This window comes from Gouania willdenowi, chromosome 8 (genome assembly GCF_900634775.1).
Source record: "Gouania willdenowi chromosome 8, fGouWil2.1, whole genome shotgun sequence".
NCBI lineage: Eukaryota > Metazoa > Chordata > Actinopteri > Blenniiformes > Gobiesocidae > Gouania > Gouania willdenowi.
In genome coordinates, this window is record NC_041051.1 from 4,018,525 (window position 1) to 4,040,303 (window position 21,779).

General features: G+C 36.6%; 1 protein-coding gene across 3 annotated transcripts in view; it reads right to left on the reverse strand.

Annotated features, from left to right (window-relative positions):
- Positions 1–21,521, reverse strand: part of hdac5 (histone deacetylase 5) — a 144,011-nt gene extending 122,490 nt beyond the window's left edge. For 2 of the 3 annotated variants that reach the window (XM_028454442.1, XM_028454440.1), the window contains exons 1-2: positions 21,345–21,521; positions 1,882–1,999 (exon numbers count right to left, since the gene is read on the reverse strand). In XM_028454442.1, the coding sequence (XP_028310243.1) occupies positions 1,882–1,900 (19 nt within the window). In that variant the 5' untranslated portion in view covers positions 1,901–1,999; positions 21,345–21,521. Of the gene's footprint in view, positions 1–1,881; positions 2,000–21,344 lie in introns of those variants that run through there. The other variant, XM_028454441.1, reaches the window with a different exon arrangement.
- Positions 21,522–21,779: the final 258 nt, after the last annotated feature.

The window sequence follows — 21,779 nt, forward strand, 5'->3', positions numbered from 1 at the left end:
GCCTTTCCCATCGTCATCGGTTAGAACATTAGAACATTAGAACATTGGAACATTGGTCCTACCTCAACAGTGATTGTTGCTTGTGGAACATGTGCATGGCTGCAATGATACCGTTAATAACTCTCTCTATGAAATCAAGGAATTTCATAAATGCTTTACAAATTCCGTGTGCATCTAAACTGACTGTTGTGGATTAATGACATGAAACTAGTCCGGACCAAGTCCGTTCTGGTCTGAGGAGATCCGGATCCGCGAGGACAACAAACTGGAATGGGAATAGATGGGGTTCAACTCCCTACAGTGTTTTTGCTAAAAGCCAAATTATATAAAAACACAGTAGTTATCACTTTACACATTTCACAACAAACCTAAATGTCCCTGACGTCCCACCTTCAAACACAACCTCATTTAACCATCCATGAAAAAGCTACTGAACCTCCCACTTTTCTATATTAATACTTACTTCCTACGGACACTGACCTCCTAGTATTAAAACTGGCCTTAAACTTGATCAAACTTTGAACATAAACCATTCTAGTGATGCTTTAGTACTTTAGCTGACATTAGGTGCCCTCAAAACAGTGGATAGTCATGGTTTGATGTCTTTCCTAAGCAAAATAACTTTGAAGAAAAGCATGGTAAACATGTGCTTAAAACAATAGTGTCTGTACAGTGTCATCTGTAATGTTTTTAAGTAACTTGACCTTAGACTAATTTCTAAGACATGAGGGGCAAAACCAAACATTTCTTTCATGACAAATGCCCACCCCGCATGCCAAAAATTTAAGGGGGAAGGGTTGATTTGCAATATTATACTCCTAAAATGATTTAGAAAATCTCTTCAACGTCAGTTATTGCAGAATATAAGCATACTTAAAGTTTGTTCAGCATACTTAGTTGAAAAAAAGAAGAATCTGAAGGATTTCAGAATTTGGCTGTGTCCGATAGAAAGAGGTTAATATGAGTTGCCCAACAGATATCATCTGTCTCTGATTCATGATAAGAATACCCTAGACTACCAGAAAAAGTGAGAAAAAACCTTTATCCGACAAAACAACGTTCAATGAAATTTAGTTGTTTGGCTCCCGAACTATTTCTCCCACTCCTAATTTAAATAGGGTGGTCCGAAACACGTCTACACATACACTAATATGCGCAGCAATCTTGGTAAAAGAGGCCCAGCTGGTAAGGAAGTAGTGCCTCCAAAGTGTTATAGCATTGAAGAGATTTTGCTCCCTTTATTTGAGATCTTAGTAAAATTGTCCTTAAGTCTGCTAGGCGGGGGTACACCATGGACAGGGCGCCAGTCGATCACAGGACAAACAGAATACCACTCACGCTCCTCTTTATGCCTCTAGACTCTAATTACCTAGCATACAGGTTTTTAGGTAATGGGAAAAAACCAGAATACTGGAAGAAAACTCATGCAAGCATAGGGAGAATACACAGAAGAGAGAACACACTAAACACCCGAGTGTCCACCCTAGGGCTTGATCCCATAACCTTCTTGCTACACAGCCGTGCTGCCTGTTTTGGCATTCACTTTTCATATGTGAATTCAAAGAAACTAAATGAATAATAAAGTTTTCCCAATTTGGAAATACTACTCTGCTTTGAGTTTATATAAAGTTTGGGTGGCAGCAGCATTGTACTGCTACATTGCTACTAAGAAATCTGTAGCTACAATAAAAATAATGTCTTATTTTTAACAATGAAATAAGACATGTTTACCCCTTACATTTAAGCATGTTGCCACTTGTCTTGGCAAACAATGACAACAGCTCACAGCCTCTACAAAAAGAATCTAGCACTAATTTTATCAGCAAAACTTCAGTATTTAAAGCAGGGACTATTCAGGTCCACAACTGCTTAGAGGCTTACTTGAGTTGTGCAAATTCATGAAGGTCCTTCCACTGTGGGTGTGTTAAAGCAGGTCCTTGGACTCAGCCATGAGTCAGAAGGTGGAGGGGTGGGCAGGTAGAGGAATCTTGAATCTTACCTACAGATAGACAAATGACACTTTTTCAACACAAACATCCAAATTAAACATAACCTGTCATAGTGTGTAGTGAATGTATCAACATTTTTAATAGAAATCTATATGGGGGGCTGATATACAGAGTTCAGAAAACAAGGCGAAATGCAATACTGGGTTCATGACAACAATACAGGATGATAGGAAGGAAGAAAGAAACAATGCAGTTGTAAAAAATAACTCTGCTTTTAGGGCATACTTACAGTTCGACTCTGGATTAGAAATGTGCAATATTTTATCGTTTATAATTTATCGTCAAAAATATTCTCACCAGTAAGAATACAGTATGTCATCTCATGATATAAACGATAAATTCCCATGTCAGAAATTAGCGAGGGCCACGGGCCATTTGTCCCTCAATTTAGCTAAGAATGTCCCAAAAAACCGTGTTCCACAGGCCAAGACTGCCCGTGTTTGTTGTCAACAACTTATTATTCTCTGGAGCGGAACGTTGTTTACGGAAGCTCTGCCGTGATTATTTAGGAGATTAATACATCTGAATGATTAAATCATCAGCTTGATCTGGGTTAATTATAGGAAATCAGAGATATATTTATCAATCATAACTTTATGTAACTCATTATCAAAAATGAAATAAACAAGATTAATCAGCAGTAAAAACACTGTGTATTTGTGCTTTTCATGTGTTTCATGTTGGAAAATAATTTCATTTCAAGTGAGGAAATAAATGAATTACATACAATAACACTAATAGTAATCCACATACACAATAAACTCATATCATCTCATGAACTCTTTGAGTCAGCAGCTACTGTAGCCTTTTTTAATGTGTCTAATGTTGATGTATTCAGATTTATTTGTGTTTGTAAGAAACCTGATTACATAAGGTGTGAATTATTATTTTTATTTATCGTGCTTTTTATCATTATTGTGATAATACCAGAAATACAACAGATACATTTTTTTAGTCAATATCGCCCATCCCTACTCTTGATATAACATTTACAGCTCAAATAAATATATAAAATGTGAAATTATTATATTATTATAATAATAATTATTAAACCAAATTATGCCCTCATGACATTCTTCAAAAAATATCTGTGCATAGAATTTAAATAACACATTTTTAAAACATCAAAACTAGAACAGTCCACACAGCACAGATTTAAGATATGGACATGTTGTTTTTCAACAATATTAGCTTGTCTACATTTTCTGACAACAATTGAGACCTTTGGACACAGACCACGTCCCCTTTAGTTTGAAATACATGCTCGCTTGTGACAGATGTAGTAGGGGTGAAAAGGTATAAGTTTGGTAATGCGTCAGCAGTATTTTTTAGACATGCATCTAATGCTAATGAGCAGAAAGGAAGGTAGCTCTCTTTATTATAAATATGAGTGTTTTAATTTAAATTGTCGTATTCATTTGTGTGTGTGCGCGCGCGTAATGTAATAAAAGTAGGGATGTAACAATTCACTCAACTCCCGATACCATTCTCTCATGATTTATTTTACAAAATGAGACTGTAGACAAATGATGACTGAAAAATATTCATTTTATCTTTGGGAAAAAATAAAATAGAAATACTGTACTATTTTCCTTTTGTCTTTCATTGTCAAAAGAATCCCTTGATAAACCATGCAAAACAATGCAATTTAATTAAAAATAAATCCTGAATGAAATTAATAAAGAAATATAGTACAAATGAAGAAGAAGCCTTTTCATTTCAATTCTGGCTCTACAGTAAACTATGCAAAACTACATAATAGTTCCTTTTCTTTTTAAAAGTGCAACTGAAAATGTATTTTGTTCCTTAACAATTGGACTTCAAAACAAATCCCATGTCAAAAAAATAATATTAATAAACAAACTATGGCTTTCATTCTCTCTTGTTTCTCTCTTTCCTCTCTGTGCCCCTCTTACCTTGGATTTCACACATTCTTTCTTTCTCACTTCTTTTATTTTGTCTTGGGGAAGTTAAAATGCTTCCACACTTCTGATTTAAAACACGGTGGTGCGTCCTGAATTTCAAATTCTAAATAGATAGTGCCCTTTGCTGTTAAAAGAAAAAAAATAATCTTCACATCCCTAAACAAAAGTAATGTATATTTTTCATTTACATCAAGCTTAAGGCTCAAACATACTCATACTTTACAGACAATTTCCTTACAAGAAACAGGAATCTAGAAAAGCTGACCAGCACTATCCAGTATCCAGGTATTTATTTCACTCACACTGGATTAATTATTATTTTGGCTAAAATGATACTGAATCGATTTCAAGTAATTGTATCATTTTGGATCACATTATTCAAAATCAACCAATATCATCCATGAATTGAATTGGCAACAACAAATCATGACTCCAATCGAATCGTTGCTAAAATACCCTTAAACTAAATAAGAAAACAAGCAAACAATCTGTTATGATCATGTCTTTTGTTGAACAACAATGTCAGACCCTCACACACGAAGTGTCAAATGTATTTGATGTTATTTTATTTATTAGGCCAGGAGAAGTGCAAGGATTTTGATTGTGGGTGAGCTTCCAGAAAACTGGATGGGCTCTCTTGAACGTTCAGTACACAAAAAGACTGAAATGGAAACGTATCTTTGGTGGGTCTGTTTCTCTCTCAATTTATTTACACAGCTGTGCAAAACTATTGAACTGTTTCTTTCTGCAGTCAGAAAAACAGAATGCCATTTGCCTTGCTGGTGTGAGGGTGTGGCTATGGGAGGACTTGGTGGGGAGAGGACAGCTGAATCTCGTCACTAGTAACGTCAAGCTTGGTGCTTGAAAATCTTCAGCACCAACTTCATTCATTTAATTGGATTACTTGCTGGTGACGATGCAGTCTATGGGAAGACTTAAGAGTCTACACGTGGGGTAGAAGCTGCTGATTGGCTGAAAAGCTTTCACTCAAAGCTTTCCTCTCGCAGTTTATTGAATTATCAGCAAGAATATATACTCAGGGGGTGTTCCAGCTGAAATTTCCGACACCACTGGTTCCCAAAATGGGGTACTTGAACACCTCTCAGGAGATATAAAACTCTTTAAAATACACCAAAATGTGAAGTTCAAATTCTAAAACCAACAAAACCTCAGAAACAAATGAAAAAGAAGAGTTTAGATGAGCCTGCAGACACAAATACATAATGTATAATATGAGCTAAGGGGTACTTGCGATAAGAAATAAAGACTAAGGGGTACATGGGGCAATAAAGTTTAATAAAGAAACACTGTCCTACGAAAAATACAGACTTCCCAGTACAATCGGAATGCATCATGCTGTGCCTGAAACTGAAGCATGGTGCCTGTAGCACCACAGCTAAAACTGAAACAATTGATGCATATAAAAAAGTAAAAACTAACCCCACCCACATAGCATATGAAAGATATGAAAATGAAGTCACAGTCTATATTTGGCTACTGTTCAACCAAACTAAAGCTGCCTGGATGGATCCTCTTTAGAACTGCCAACCCTTAAAGCAGTCAGAACAAAGTCAGCCAACGCAATCAGGTTGTGTGCCTTAATACCTAGCAGTGTCAGAACAAAGATAATGGGATGAAGCAACCGCTGTGAGTGTATGTGTCAGCTTTGGATAAAGGAGCTAACTAGCTGTGACTGACTAACCTGATGGTCAACGACACCATTAGCCTAATGCCATGCGCTCATACACATCCAAAGTGGAAGACTGAAATATAGCAGCTACTAGCCCATCACGACTTGAATCTCCCACACCACATACCCATGAATTCATACAGTATATGCACTTAGTCAAACACACTTTATTTGACACACAAAACAAGTGACCTTTTGAATGAAGGATTGCCGATTAGAAGAATACCGGTACTTCTTAGGTGAACACAAACAGAAAAATCACAACCATATGTTTTAATTAGTATTTTTGTTAATTTATTTTGTTAATACGTGACATTTAGGAAAACACCATTGGGAACAAGACATACTTCTTTGTCTTCTGGCACTTTATCATCAGAACCTGAATTCATTTTGACTCTCAAAGACTTTGAGATATGGCTTTTTTTTTAAATATCTCGATATTTTGGCCTTGCCTTGATATGACGCTTTGATGCATACAATCGAACCAGAATAGCAATACTGAATATATATATTGATGTTTTCTCTGTGATGTAATGACGGTTTCTCCTAACTATTATAGCATAATGTACCTGTTAGTTTCTTTTTTCAGAGGCAAACCCTTAAAATAAGGTAAATCAATTAAAGCCATGTCTAATGTCACACAGGGACCTTTATTAACGGAGAAGAGAACAATATCAACATTAAGAAAACTAATTATGTGCATTTGTGCACATTTTAAAAACAACTTCAGCTGAACAAAGTGCTGTACAGTTTTTGTTTTTTTTATTTATTATGACTAGTGCAGTGTCCGTAGAATGTACGTATGTATTGCTATAGAAAAGTGGGAGGTTCAGTAGCTTTTTCATGGATGGCCAAATGAGGCTGTGTTTGAAGGTGGGACATTTAGGTTTGTTGTGAAATGTGTAGAGTGATAACTATTGTGTTTTCATATATTTTGGCTTTGAGCAAAGACACTGTAGGGAGTTGAACCCCATCTATTCCCATTCTAGTTTGTTGTCCTCGTGGATCCAGATCTCCTCAGACCGGTGTCACGGACTGAGTTCACCTCCGTACTGAGATTATTTTACAATCTCAGTATGTGACTGCTATGTACCCGTGCTGGAATTGCCATGTGCAATGTCATACAGAGATTGTTGTACTGATTCAAAAATGCTTAAAACATCACATCAGTCGACCATCGATAAAAAAATCTATGTGTCTGTGTGTGGAGTGAATATCTCCCCGACGCGGTTTATTTTATTTCGGCTTGACGGCACATTCAAGTTTGCCCAGAAGTGAAACCTTTTCAGCTTTTGACCTCAGTGTGTGAGGGAGACGACTTCCGGCATCCATCTTGATCACAGTTCATCTGTTTCACCATCAACTGCTACTCATCTGTCGGCATCCACATTAACCAATCAGCAGGGAATGTTGTAAGTTTGTTCTTGTCACTTTATGTCTGTATATAATAACATATTCACTATTTTGTCAGTATTCTTTGTTAAACTACGTGTTTGTTGAAGGTGAACCAGCTCCATGTAACCAGCAATTGTATTGTGTGTCACAGTTTGCTAGAGCGGAAATGTGGGACGTACTATTCTGGTAAGTAAACATGTTTATCCGTGAACACTATGAACGCTCGTGTTTTCACCACGTAAGCAAAACAAAAGCACGTGAGGCTTTTGCTTCGTAGCAGAGCACCACACGCTGGAGCAGTCAAGTCCTTTATAGCGCACAGGGAGAGTACCCGGAAAAACCTGCAAAGTCCGTTAACATGCACATTTTTTTAATGGCGACAGTTAAGAAAGCTAAGCTAAAACCTCATCACATGGTGCCTGAAGTTATACACGTAAAAGCTGCATTGACTGCTGCAGCCAAAGATGGAGAGATGAATGATGTGCTTATATATTATTATTTTTTATTATTGTTTTATCTTATAGTTACTGGATTCTCATATTATTTTGTTATTGTTAATATTACTATTACTATTATTATTATTATAACCATTACTATTATTACTACTTTCACTATTAATATTATCTCTATCTAATCGTACCACTACTGTATTATTCTTTTTTATTATTCTTTTATCTTATAGTTACTGGTAATCTCATTGTATTATTATTATTTTATGTTGTTATTGTTTTTATTGTATTATAGTTACTGGATTTTCATTATATTATTTTGTTATTGCTATTGTTTTTGTATAATTTTACTATTATTGTATTAAAGTTATTGCTATTCTTATAATTATCATTATATTCTTTTTCATTATTAATATTTTTTATTATAGTTACTGGTGTTCTCATTGTATTATTAGCATTGCTATATTATCATTATATTACCTTATAATTATTTGTTTATTATTAATATTGTTTTTACTGCATTATTATATTATTTTGTTATTGCAATTATTACCATTAATATCATTACAACATTACTTTTATTACTATTACTACTTTCACTATTAATATTATATCCCTATCAACATATTTATTATTATCACGGCTCTACACAAACCAATCCAGTGGAGGCACTGGTGTGACAAACTTTCTCTGTTAGTCCAGGGGTTGTACAGTATAGACATACATGCTGATGAATAGTTGACTTAACTGGCGTACTGTAGTTTTGTATGAAGTAAAGATTGATAGTGACTCAAGATATATTTGCAAAATGTTTTAGTGTCAATATTAAGTTATAATTATTATTATAACATTACTATTATTACTATTACTACTTTCACTATTAATATTATTTCCCTATCTAACTGTACTACTACTGTATTGTTGTTATTGCTATTCATATATATTTTTTAATTATTCTTTTATTTTATAGTTACTCGATTGTCATTGTTTTGTTATTGCTATTATTACTATTATAACATTATTATTATTACTACTTTTGCTGTTAATATTATATCCCCATCTAATTCTACTACTACTGTATTATTGTTATTGCTATTCTTATATTATTATTTTAAATTATTCTTTTATCTTATAGTTACTGGTATTCTCATTGTATTATTATTATTATTATTATTATTATTATTATTATTATTATTATTATCATCTTACTGTTTTATGTTGTTTATTATTGTATTATAGTTACTGGATCCTCATTATGTTATTTTATTGCCATTATTATTAACATTATTGTATAATTGTACAACTACTGTATAAATGTTATTGCTATTCTTATAATTACCATTATATTCTTATATTCTTTTTTATGATATTATATTTTAGTTGCTGGTATTCTCATTGTATTATCAGTATTGCTATATGATCATTATATTACTTCATCATTGTTTAATATTGTTTATTATTAAAATTATTGTTTTTTGATCACATTATAGTTACTAGATTATTATTGTTATTTTGTTATTATTATTATAACATTATTATTATTACTACTTTCACTATTAATATTATATCCCTATCTAATTGTACTACTACTGTATTATTGTTATGCTATTCTTATATTATTATTTTTAATTATTCTTTTATCTTATAGTTACTGGTATTCACACTGTATTATTATTAATGCTGTTACCTCATTGTTTTATGCTGTTTATTATTGTATTAGCTTGTCCTTCCGGCAGCTGAGCTGACAGCAGCAAAAGAGCAGAGCGGAGCTCACAGAGGAATTTATTTACTAAACATGAACTTTTTCTTCTGAGAAATTATACGATACCTCAACATCAAACTCTATCATTTACCATCTGACTCTGGCTCTGAGGTAATCATCTACTGCCTTTTTATTTGCTGGCTCAACTGGAAAGCTAAGTAGCAAGCTAGCTAGCTACAAGTAGCAAGCGAACTAGCAGAAGAATGGCTCTTTCCACAACAGAATACAGCAGTCTTCTCCAAAATATTACTGAACTGGAGACTACAGTGCGAGGAATACAAGTAAACATTGAGGTTAATGGGCACTGTGGATATGATAATGATACGACTGTGCCGCTGTTTCAAAACAGCGGAGTGGATAAAGCTAACTCGCTACCAGCCCGTGCTAACAAAGCTATCAGGCCTAGGGAGGATCCTGTTCCCGTTGATAAACCAACAGGTGCGAGTCCTCCTTGGAATACCCTGGGAGCTAAGCCTAAGAAAAAGTCATATCCACTTCAAAGGCTCACGGGCCGAGCAAAGCGCCCTAATATCAATAATGAGACGGACTGGCCTGCACTGGCTTCGCAGACTGCAGCCTCAACATCAACTCCCTTGTCGACCGTGGCTCAGGTGGTAGTGGGTCGTCTTTTGATCGAGAGGTTGGGGGTTCGATCCCAGTACCTGACTATGTGTCGAAGTGTCCTTGGGCAAGACACTGAACCCTAAGTTGCTCCCAGTGGTCGACTAGCGCCTTGCATGGCAGTCCTGTCCCACTGGCGTGTGAATGTGAGAGTGAATGGGTGAATGAGCTGATATGTAAAGCGCTTTGAGACTGCTTCAGTGTGGTGATAAAGCGCTATATAAAATCAAGTCCATTTACCATTTACCATTTGTCTGCCCAGGCACAAAAGTGGACATCTGCTAAAGGCAGGAGTATCACCAAGTCACAAACCAAGTTTCATGTAGAACTGGGTAATCGATTCGCCTCACTGCTGAATGACCTAGAATCTTGCTCTAATGAGGTCAACACACAACCTTCTGGAACTGCAAAGACTGAAAGTGCTTCAGGAAAACAAAAGCGACATGGTCGGCCAAAGCAACAACCTCACACACTGATAGTGGGAGACGTTTCTGTTAAAGATGCTCAGAAGATGTTTAGCAGCAACGTGAAAGTGATCTGCTTACCTAATGACACAGTATCAGACCTGGCTGACAAAATCTTGCATATCGTTGCAGATTACCCACATTTGAAAAATGTTGTGATTCATTTTGGGTTAAATGATTTAGCCAAGGAGGAGTCTGAGGTGTTAAAGCCGGATTTCACCCATCTGCTAAAAACTGTAAGCTGTTTACAGCCTAAAGTGTTCATCAGTGGCCAGATACCTCCAGTCCGCAAAGGAGATCTGAAATTCTCAAGGATTTACTCTTTGAATAAATTTCTGTCTTCGGCTTGTGCTGCCCTTTCACTAAATTTTATAGAAAATTTTCCTATTTTTTGGGAACGTCGTCATCTTTTTAGAGCAGATGGACTGTGTCTAAACAAGGCTGGAGTAAAACTCTTCACATCCAACTTGTTTTACTTCACCAGTCACACTGCTATCAGTTCTGATAAAGACAGAGGATAACATGTACCATCGGAGAACAAAACAACAAGGAAAGAACATGGAGTCGATGAGCTTCCAGCAAGAAATAAAAATCGCCAAAATGAAGAGGTCAACCCAACCCCCACATCTCAGGACCCACCTGCTTCACCCCAAAATTCACCTACTTCCACCTCATCCTGCTTCTCTCCTACCCCTGCCTTCTTGGATTTAACTGCCCAGATGAACGAGCTGGTTCTGGCTGGCACAAGACTGACACCCCACCCTTTACCCCACCATGGTCCCATCTTATCTCCTCTAAAGAACCAATCTGCACCACCCATCCCTCCTCGACGATACCAGGCCCAGGATGGTAAATGGTAAATGGACTTGATTTATATAGCGCCGTATCACCACACTGAAGCAGTCTCAAAGCGCTTTACATACCAGCTCATTCACCCAATCATTCTCACATTCACACCAATGGGACAGGACTGCCATGCAAGGCGCTAGTCGACCACTGGGAGCAACTTAGGGTTCAGTGTCTTGCCCAAGGACACTTCAACACAGTCAGGTACTGGGATCGAACCCCCAACCACTCGATCAGAAGACGACCCTCTACCACCTGAGCCACGGTCGCCTGAGGAGAAGAGGATCACTCTTCTCCTCAGGCCAGCTGTGTTCATCTTAGAGCGACACAGGTCTGATGTGTGCTGGGTCCAGACTGCAATAGCTCTATTTTTAGGAACAACCAGAAAAAGTCAGGGCCCTATGGAGTTAATGCAGCTTCTTTAATTCCTGTGGTGACAGGTAACACAGGTAAAATTGTGAAATTAAAGAAAAGCAAAAAGCTTTATAGAGATAAAAATTTGACTCCTATAACATGTCATCCAAAAAGTCCACCAGTGTCTCCAGTAAAGTTTTCAAAATTAGCTCTTCTTAATGTTCGATCTCTTGTTAACAAGTCACTAATAATTAATGATTTTATTTTGACACATCACTTGGACTTTTTATTTCTTAATGAAACGTGGTTGAATGATGGTATCAGTAATACTATTCTCAATGAAAGTTCACCACAAGACTTTATTTATTTAAATAAGTGTCGTACTTGCAGGAAAGGTGGTGGAGTTGCTGCCATTTTTAAATCAATATTTCAGTGCAAAGACATAATATTTGGGGATTTTATCTCCTTTGAATATATGTCATTCTTACTGAAGGGTGATTCAAGAGTTCTGTTTTTAGTCGTTTATAGACCCCCAAAATATTCTGGAGAATTCATGGATGAGTTTGCTGAACTGCTGTCAGTTGTATGCACTGAATACAACTTTTTAATAATAACAGGTGACTTAAATATTCATGTAGACAATAACATGGACAATACTGCCAAAGAACTGTATGCTTTAATGGATACTTTTGGTCTTACACAATATGTGACTGGTCCGACACACACTCAAGGTCACACTTTGGATCTGGTTATCTCTAAAGGTGTTGATATCTCTGCTGTTGATGTAAGAGACTTATCTCTATCTGATCATTTCTGTGTCTTTTTTGACCTAGAGACTGTAACATCTGTTCCCCCTAGTTATGTGTGTTTAAAGAAAAGGTACATAAATGAGAACACAAGTGCACAGTTTATGGAAGCCATAGCAATGACACCAACATTGAGTGCTGAGACAGTTGATGATCTTCTGGATGAGTATAATAGAAAAGTCTGTAATGTCATAGATGCGTTGGCTCCAATCAAAACTAAGAGAAAACCAAACACACAGAAAACACCTTGGAGGAGGACTGAGATAATGCAGAATTTGAAATCTGACTGTAGAAGAGCTGAGCGTAAATGGAGATCAACAAAACTCCAAATTCATCTAGAACTGTACAAAATAAGTCTGCGAAAATTCAATGATGGCTTGTTCAAAGCAAGGCAGCAATACTTTTCTGAAATTATTGCCAAAAATGTCAACAACTCTCGCACGTTGTTTTCTGTAATTGAAAAGCTCACAACCCCCCAGATCAGATAGCCCCTGAATTACTGTCAGCTGGAAAATGCAATGAATTTGCTGTATATTTCAATGAAAAAATACAATCAATAAGGTCAAACATCAGAACAAACCAGCAAAAACCACAAAAAGCTTGAACAGCTTCAACCACTGAGGGATTAGTCAACTACAATGTTAGAGTTTATTACAGTGAACCCAAAAACAATAGAGGAGACTGTTCAGCAGCTGAATCCATCAACGTGTTGCCTTGACACAATACCCTCAAACTTCTTTAAAACTGTTGTAAAGTCAATTGTCACTGATTTGTGTCAGATAATTAACTGCTCATTCCAATCAGGCACCGTACCAAAATCCCTGAAAGTAGCTGCTGTGAAACCTCTGTTAAAAAAGAGAACACTGGATGCCTCTATACTGGCTAACTATAGACCAATCAGCAACCTTCCATTCATGGCCAAGATCATTGAGAAGGTGGTCTTCAACCAACTGAGTCGATTCTTAACATTCAACAAAATATTTGATAAATTTCAGTCAGGTTTTCATTCTCATTACAGCACTGAAACTGCTCTGATCAAAGTGATCAATGACATAAGGTTGAACACTGATTCAGGAAAAGTATCTGTTCTCATTCTATTGGATCTAAGTGCTGCATTTGACACTGTAGATCATACAATTTTGTTGCACAGATTGCAAACATGGGTTGGACTAAATGGAAAAGTAATGCAATGGTTTAAGTTCTACTTGGTGGAGCAAAGTTATTTTGTAAGCATTGGAAACTTTGAATCTGACAGATTACCAATGTCCTGTGGGGTTCCTCAGGGATCTGTTCTTGGACCCCTTCTGTTTAGCCTTTATATGCTTCCTTTAGGACAAATTTTACAGAACTGTAAGGTTGATTATCAGAGCTACGGAGATGACACACAACTATATCTATCGATGAACCCAGATGACCATGGTCCCATTGAGGTGTTGTGTGACTGTTTAGAAAAAGTAAACTGCTGGATGAGTGAAAACTTCCTTCAACTAAACCATGACAAGATGGAGGTGATTGTCTTTGGTAACAAGGAAAAGAGGACTGCTGTCAGCAATTATCTTGAGTCTCGATCTTTAAAAGCTAAAGAACAAGTCAAAAACCTTGGTGTTCTGATTGACTCAGATCTTACATTCAGCAGTCAGATCAAATCTATCACAAAAACATCTTCTACCACCTAAAGAACATCTCCAGAGTGAAAGGTTTAATGGCTCAGAAAGATCAGGAGAAACTGGTCCATGCTTTTATATCCAGCAGACTGGACTATTGTAATGGTCTTCTGACAGGAATCCCCCAAAAGAGCATCAAACAGCTACAGGTGGTTCAGAACGCTGCAGCTCGGGTCTTAACCAGAACAAAGAGGTCAGAACACATTACTCCAGTTTTTAAGTCTTTACACTGGCTCCCAGTCAGCCTCAGAATAGACTTTAAAGTTCTGCTGCTGGTGTATAAATCTGTGAATGGGTTTGGTCCAGAATACATCAGTGACATGATAGTCAGGTATGAACCCAGCAGGTCTCTCAGATCTATGGACACAGGTCAGATAGTGGAGACCAGAGCTCACAGTAAACATGGCGATCCTGCTTTTAGTTGTTATGCTGCAAAGAAGTGGAACAAACTGCCAGCAGAGCTGAAGTCAGCATCCAATGTGAACATTTTTAAATCAAAGTTAAAGGCACTTTTTTTCTCTACTGCATATGATTGAGAGAGAGATTTTTTGTCATGTTGTTGATGTAATGATGATTTTACTGATGATTTTAATTGATTTTACTGATGATTTTAAATGTTCTTATTGATTTTAAACAATTGAATGTTTTATCATGTAAAGCACATTGAGTTGCATTGAGTATGAAATGCACTATACAAATAAATTTGCCTTGCCTTGCCTATTACAGTTACTAAATTCTCATTATGTTTTGTTATTGCTATTATTATTATTGTTTAATTGTACTACTACTGTATTAATGTTATTGCTATTCTTATAATTACCATTATATTCTCATATTCTTTTTTATTATTTTATATTATAGTTAATGGTATTCTCATTGTATTATTAGTATTTCTATATTATCATTATATTACTTTATCATTATTTAATATTGTTTATGATTAATATTATTGTTTTTTTCTTTTTAATCATTACTAGATTCTTATTTTTAACTTCTTTAGTAGTTACGTTTCAAAACATTTATTTTGATTTTGAAATCAACACAAATTAGACCAAACGAGACATGAGAGGGAGGAGCGTCTGAGCGGCACGCCCACTGATACTTTGTACTATTACTACTAAGAACGAACCCACTAACAAACTAACCTCTAACATGGTGTGGTGGTGGGAATCCAGCTGCAAAAGGACTCACTCAGTGTTCCTGTGTGCCAGTACCAAGCCTTTACTGTAAAACCCACCACTTTTCTGTGTCTCTTCTCTATGGTCGTATGTTGGACGTACATGATATGTTTACATGTAATTCATTTTCCAACTGGGTTTTGTGTTTTTCCTTGCCGAGGAAGGGTCTAAAGACAGGGGATGTTCTGGTACATTTATTATCTATTTACCTAAGTCCAGCAAACATTGGTGCAACCTTTATCAATATATCATGTGTTCATCTCCCATAGAATTAAACCAGGGAAATTGCACGCTTTTTTACTTTGCACCCACAAATACACCCCTTTATAACACTACAGAGTATGTACACCTCTTTGTACGTCCAGCCTTCAAACACATTCTCATTTGACCATAATTGACAACTCTACTGAAACTCCTCCCACTATATGAATACATACTTACGATTCACTATACTGGGTTCGCGATACGATTCTCTCACGATTTATTTTAAAAAATGGGACTGTAGACAAATGATGACTGAAAAATATTCCTTTATTTTTTTTGGGGAAAAAAAATAGAAATTACTGTATTATTTTATTTTTCATTGTCAAAAGAATCCCTTGATAAACTATTCAAAACAATGCAATTTAACTAAAAATAAATCCTGAATGAAATAAATAAAAGAATAATACAAATGAAGAAGAAGCCTATTGATTTAAATTCTGGTTCTATAGTAAACGATGCAAAACTGCATAATAGTTATTTTTCTTTTTAAAATTGTACTGTATTTATATCAGATATTTGTTTGGACCAGCAGTGGCCGCTGGTAACACAGTGGTCGGTTGGCATGCAGATATTCTAGCAATGAAGAAGAGATGCTATGCGCTAGCAGACAGAGCTAATAGAAAAATGTTAAAAGGTCTGTGTGTGTGTGTGTGTGTGTGTGTGTGTGTGTGTGTGCGTGTGTGTGTGTGTGTGTGTGTGTGTGTGTGTGTGTGCTGAGCAAATATCTCCCAGACGCGGTGAGTTCGACCTGAAACTAAGTCAACGGCTTCCAAATACCCCAAGTGTGTGTATCTGTTATTTTGGAGTAATTTGGTCATTTCAAAATGTTTTTTTAAATTTTATTTCACTTCAGCACGGCCCCGAAATGAAACCTATTCATCTTTTGACCTCAGGGTGTGAGGGGGTGCTAGTGTTATCATGTGTTATCAAATTCAAGTCACTTTTTGTAGCCTTTCAAAATGAACTAAATGGTAAATGGACTTGATTTTATATAGCGCTTTATCACCACACTGAAGCAGTCTCAAAGTGCTTTACATATCAGCTCATTCACCCAATCACTCTCACATTCACACACCAGTGGGACAGGACTGCCATGCAAGGCGCTAGTCGACCACTGGGAGCAACTTAGGGTTCAGTGTCTTGCCCAAGGACACTTCGACACATAGTCAGGTACTGGGATCGAACCCCCAACCTCTCGATCAGAAGACGACCCACGACCGTGGCTCAGGTAGTTAATAGATTAACTAAAAAAAAAAATCTTCTTTATATAATATTGTGTTCATGATGTGTAAGAATTTGAAGATGCAAGATACTGTTTTATTTCTTGATGACAATTTATTTTATTTTAAACTGTTTTTAAGTTTCCATTTACATGATCAATATAAATCAAATCAAATTAAACATTATTCTATATAATTGTAACTGTATATAATTTAATATACTCAGTGATGTTGCTCGGTACGCGTCCTGCGTCCCTGATGCATAAAACATCTGAAAGGACGCAGTAAATCCACTATCCATGCATTACCTAATTTTTCCCATGAAAAACGGCACATTGTGAACAACAACTTCTGTTTAAAGTCACAGTAACTAGCAAAACAAACCTTGCCGTCAGCGGACCCCTTTACGCATTAACTCAGCGCAGACATGATCCCATTGAATACATGCTAGTTCAGCCAATCTGCGTTAACGATCCAGTTAACGCAGATTTCATTTCAAAATGTTTCCACGGACCGCTTATTAAGTGCACTGCCCCCCCCCCCCCCCCCCGAAAGCTCGGTCCGTTTTTCGTGTAGCGCAGCGGTGCTCTGTGAAAACGTGATCAGCTTTAATCATCTTCACCTGCTCAGTGTTCGAACTGTTGTGTCTGGTTAACTAAGAATAACAGTCCATGTTGTTAGTTCTTTTTATTCCAGCCTTTTGTCCGTGTCTATAGGTACACATTCACAGTCATCAAGCTACCTCAAGTAAAAACGTTTCAATGGGAACTTCCAGTTTACAAAATAAAACTCCGTTGGAACAACGTTATTAGTTACATTCAAACAACATCTCATCAGAGCTACAGAAGATAGGATAATTTAAATTAGGTCAATTTAAACTAAGTTGATCAAAACCTAATTATTAAACCTGATCAGAGTCAGTAAACCATTGATCCCTGAGAGGAAATATGGTGACATTAATGCTGTTCTCATACATCATTATATGACATATAAATAATTAAAAAGGAGCAGTCAGAATAATCCATGACACTACAATTTATATCTACCTTTTAATTGTATCTTACTTTATTGTTGACATACATTTTTGTTTAATTATGAGTTTTTTATTCATTAGTATTTATTTTGTTTCCTCACAAGAGTTAAAAACTAAATATTTCTAAAAAAAAAAACAAACGTAATTTAAAAAAATAAAGTGTAAAACACGGAATTTGGGGAAAAATAAAACAGAATTTGAGAAAAAATAAAACGGAATTTGTAAAAAAAAATAAAACAGATTTTATAGGGCCCTAAGTCAAAGATACGACCTTCTTAGTAGTAAGCAGTGATGTTGCTAGGTACGATACATTGTGAACATCAACTTATGTTTAAAATCAGAGTAACTAACAAAAGAAACCTAGCCGTCAGCGGACCCCTTAATGCATTAAATCAGTGCAGACATGATCGCCTTGTGTACATGCTAGTTTAGCCGCTACAACAACAATCAGCCAGTTAACTAGCTATGTACAATACACCACAAACATATCTGCATCATTTTATTTTTCTCAACAGACTTTGCACTGTTAGTTAAGTTACATTTTTGTGCTATAAGTTTCATAGTGTTTGACTCAGTTCATTTGATTTAGTTGATGTTCAGACAAGAAGATTTTGGTGACAATTTATTTTTTGATGATGATGAGAATGTTTTGTTGGTGTTAAAATCAGGACTTTTATTGATAATTTATTTTTGTACAACAGACACCATTTTGTTTTCATTTGAATTGTATTTGTTTAATTTCAGATACATTTTGAACATACATGAATATATCTGCTAAATATAGACATATCATACCACCATTAAAAGAGTTTAACCCTACAATTTAAAAAAATAGAAGAATATAAGAAATAGAAAGAAATACATTTTTTTATTGGGGACCCATTGAATTTCCCAGAGACCCAATCAAATCACCACCTGTGGGTCCCGGGACTCACTACATTGAAAACCTATCAACATCACTGTACACTGCATTGTCTTCATAGAGAAGGTATTTATGGCTCCAGGAGGACTTTAATCCAGGTGAAATGAGGTTAAATGGTTCCTTGTAGAGTAAAGGTTACAGACCCCTGACCAGGGAAGAGGGTTAGGAGACCCCACTATCAGAGCTGGACCCTCTGAATTTAATTCCATATGGTGAAACAATGCAGATGCTAAGTTGATTATTTTATTGTTAACTTAATTCAAGTACAGCTTTTCTGCAAAATAAAATAACAGAATACATGTAACCTGTTGTTATGCTTTGCTGTTATTTAAAACACTTTGGTACATGTTATTTTAAAATTATATAAAAGAAATGACCTGTTATTTCCGCCACTGCTTGTTGCAGACTCAAATGTTCAAACTCAATATGCAAACTCAATATTATTAACACTAAAACATTAAAACATTTAGCAAATATCATATTTCAAGTCACTGTCAATCTTTACTTCATAACTATGGTTCATATAGCATGCATGGCCCCGCCCGTTCTACATTCTGTGCTGGTGCGTAGAGCCCTGTGAAAGCTGCTGTATTCTTGAAAATATCTCCAAACGACACTAAGCATGAGTCATGGGCATGGTTTGTGCTGTCTTTAAAAAAAGGAAAAAAAACAAATCTTTGCAAAATTCAACCATAATGTTACATGAAAAGTATTGAAGGATGTTGGCGTGAAGTGTGTGGTTTTCCAATGTACATCTTGAAACTTAATATTAATGTATTTGCATATTATTGTAAGTACAAGAATTTATTTTCATTTATCAGCTCCACCTCATCTTACTGGAACTATCAGTTCACTTTATTAATTCTACATGTTTGGGCTGTAAAAGCTAAATCACCATGGTTACAGATTTGCTGTAGAGGCTCAATCACCATGGTTACAGGTTAGCTGTAGAGGCTAAATCATCATGGTTATAGGTTTGCTGTAGAGTCTAAATCTCCATGGTTACATGTTAGCTGTAGAGGCTAAATCACCATGGTAACAGGCTAGCTGTAGAGGATAAATCACCATGGTTACAGGTTGGCTGTTGAGGCTGAATCACCATGGTTACAAGTTAGCTGTAGAGGCTAAATCACCATGGTTACAGGTTGGCTGTAGAGGCTGAATCACCATGGTTATAGGTGAGCTGTAGAGGTTAAATCACCATGGTTACAGGTTAGCTGTAGAGGCTAAATCACCATGGTTCCAGGTTAGCTGTAGAGGCTAAATCACCATGGTTCCAGGTTAGCAGTTGAGGCTGAATCTCCATGGTTATAGGTTAGCTGTAGAGGCTAAATCACCATGGTTACAGGTTAGCTGTAGAGGCTAAATCACCATGGTTATAGGTTTGCTGTAGAGTCTAAATCTCCATGGTTACATGTTAGCTGTAGAGGCTGAATCTCCATGGTTATAGGTTAGCTGTAGAGGCTAAATCACCATGGTTACAGGTTAGCTGTAGAGGCTAAATCACCATGGTTCCAGGTTAGCTGTTGAGGCTGACTCTCCATGGTTATAGGTTAGCTGTAGAGGCTAAATCACCATGGTTACAGGTTAGCTGTAGAGGCTAAATCACCATGGTAACAGGTTAGCTGTAGAGGATAAATCACCATGGTTACAGGTTGGCTGTAGAGGCTGAATCACCATGGTTACAAGTTAGCTGTAGAGGCTAAATCACTATGGTTACAGGTTAGCTGTAAAGGCTAAATCACCATGGTTACAGGGCAGCTGTGGAAGCTAAATCGCCATGGTTACAGGTTAGCTGTAGAGGCTAAATCGCCATGGTTACTTGTCCTGGATAAACTTGGCCGGCTTTCGTTCAACTGACTTGGGGATAAGTTTATCCAGAATAGAGTGTGCAACACCCCTGAGTCTTCATTGATTCAAGACGAGGGAGCCGACGCATATGGATCTGCAGCAGGGCTGGCCTTCCCGACAGGCAACACAGGCGGCCGCCTAGGGCGCCATCTGCTGGAGGCGCTCCAAATTGCACCCCAATTATTATTATTATTATTATTATTAATACTATTATTATTTTATATTAATTTAAAAAGGTATAATAAACTTGAAACATGTTTTCTCTTAATTGAACATTAACTCATTCAGTGCCAGCCATTTTCAGAATTTCTACCCCCCTGAGTGCCAGCCGTTTTAGAGCATTATGACTGATTTTTAAAGACCAATAGAATAATTTGTACTATGACAATCTAAAATTTTTGTTTGTAGCTTGCTTTGTTCTTCCGTAATCAGCTGTTGAATAGTGCAAGTTTTACACAACTCACCAGTTTCAGAGCAAAAAGCTGAAAATCTGTCAGTGACTTTGAAGCTATTATTATTATTATTATTATTATTATTGCTTTATTGAAAACTATAGCATCTGAACATCGGTTTCCTTCTAAAAAAAAAAAATAACACTGAGACAAGGCTTTTGATGGCAAAATTATTATTATTCTGCTATCTAGCTCACAGAATGTTTTGCTTACTGTATTTTGTATACCATTTCTTCTCAAAATTCGGGATTCTCTTGTGTGCGTGCGCTTTGTTCTGCTGCCGCATATCGCCAAAATGGCAACTTCCGGATTGATGACGCGCAGTGAAAACCCTCCATGTTAATGCTAGGTCAGGCTAACCTCACTAGCCTGCAGTTGGCTCACGCGCGCGCGCGCGCGCGCACACACACACACACACACACACACACACATACAGTACCGTGGATGTGTGTCGCTTCCTCTGCAGACTGAAGAATGTCCCCTAATCCCTCCTTCTACCGACACAGCGACTCACCAACAACGCGTGTTCTAGAAAGCAACAGCAGTGTCTCCCTACTGCTTTACTCCTCCATTCTCTCTCTCTCCACCAACAACAACACTACTGACGTCCTCCTTTGACACGTGACCAGTCTGCATGTGCTAAAAATAGCCTGAATAGAAACAAATGGCGGTACCACGGTGTAGAGCATAGATGTTATTCACAGTGGGGCCAAAAAGTTCTGATAATTACAAAATATAAAATATAATTACATTATCAACATTTATGTTAGCATTTGTAATGACTAATGTGAGAATTAATACACAAAATTAAATGTTTTTTTTTTTTTGTGTATTCTTCTGTTATGTGCATTTTAGCTGTTGTCCTGAGTACATG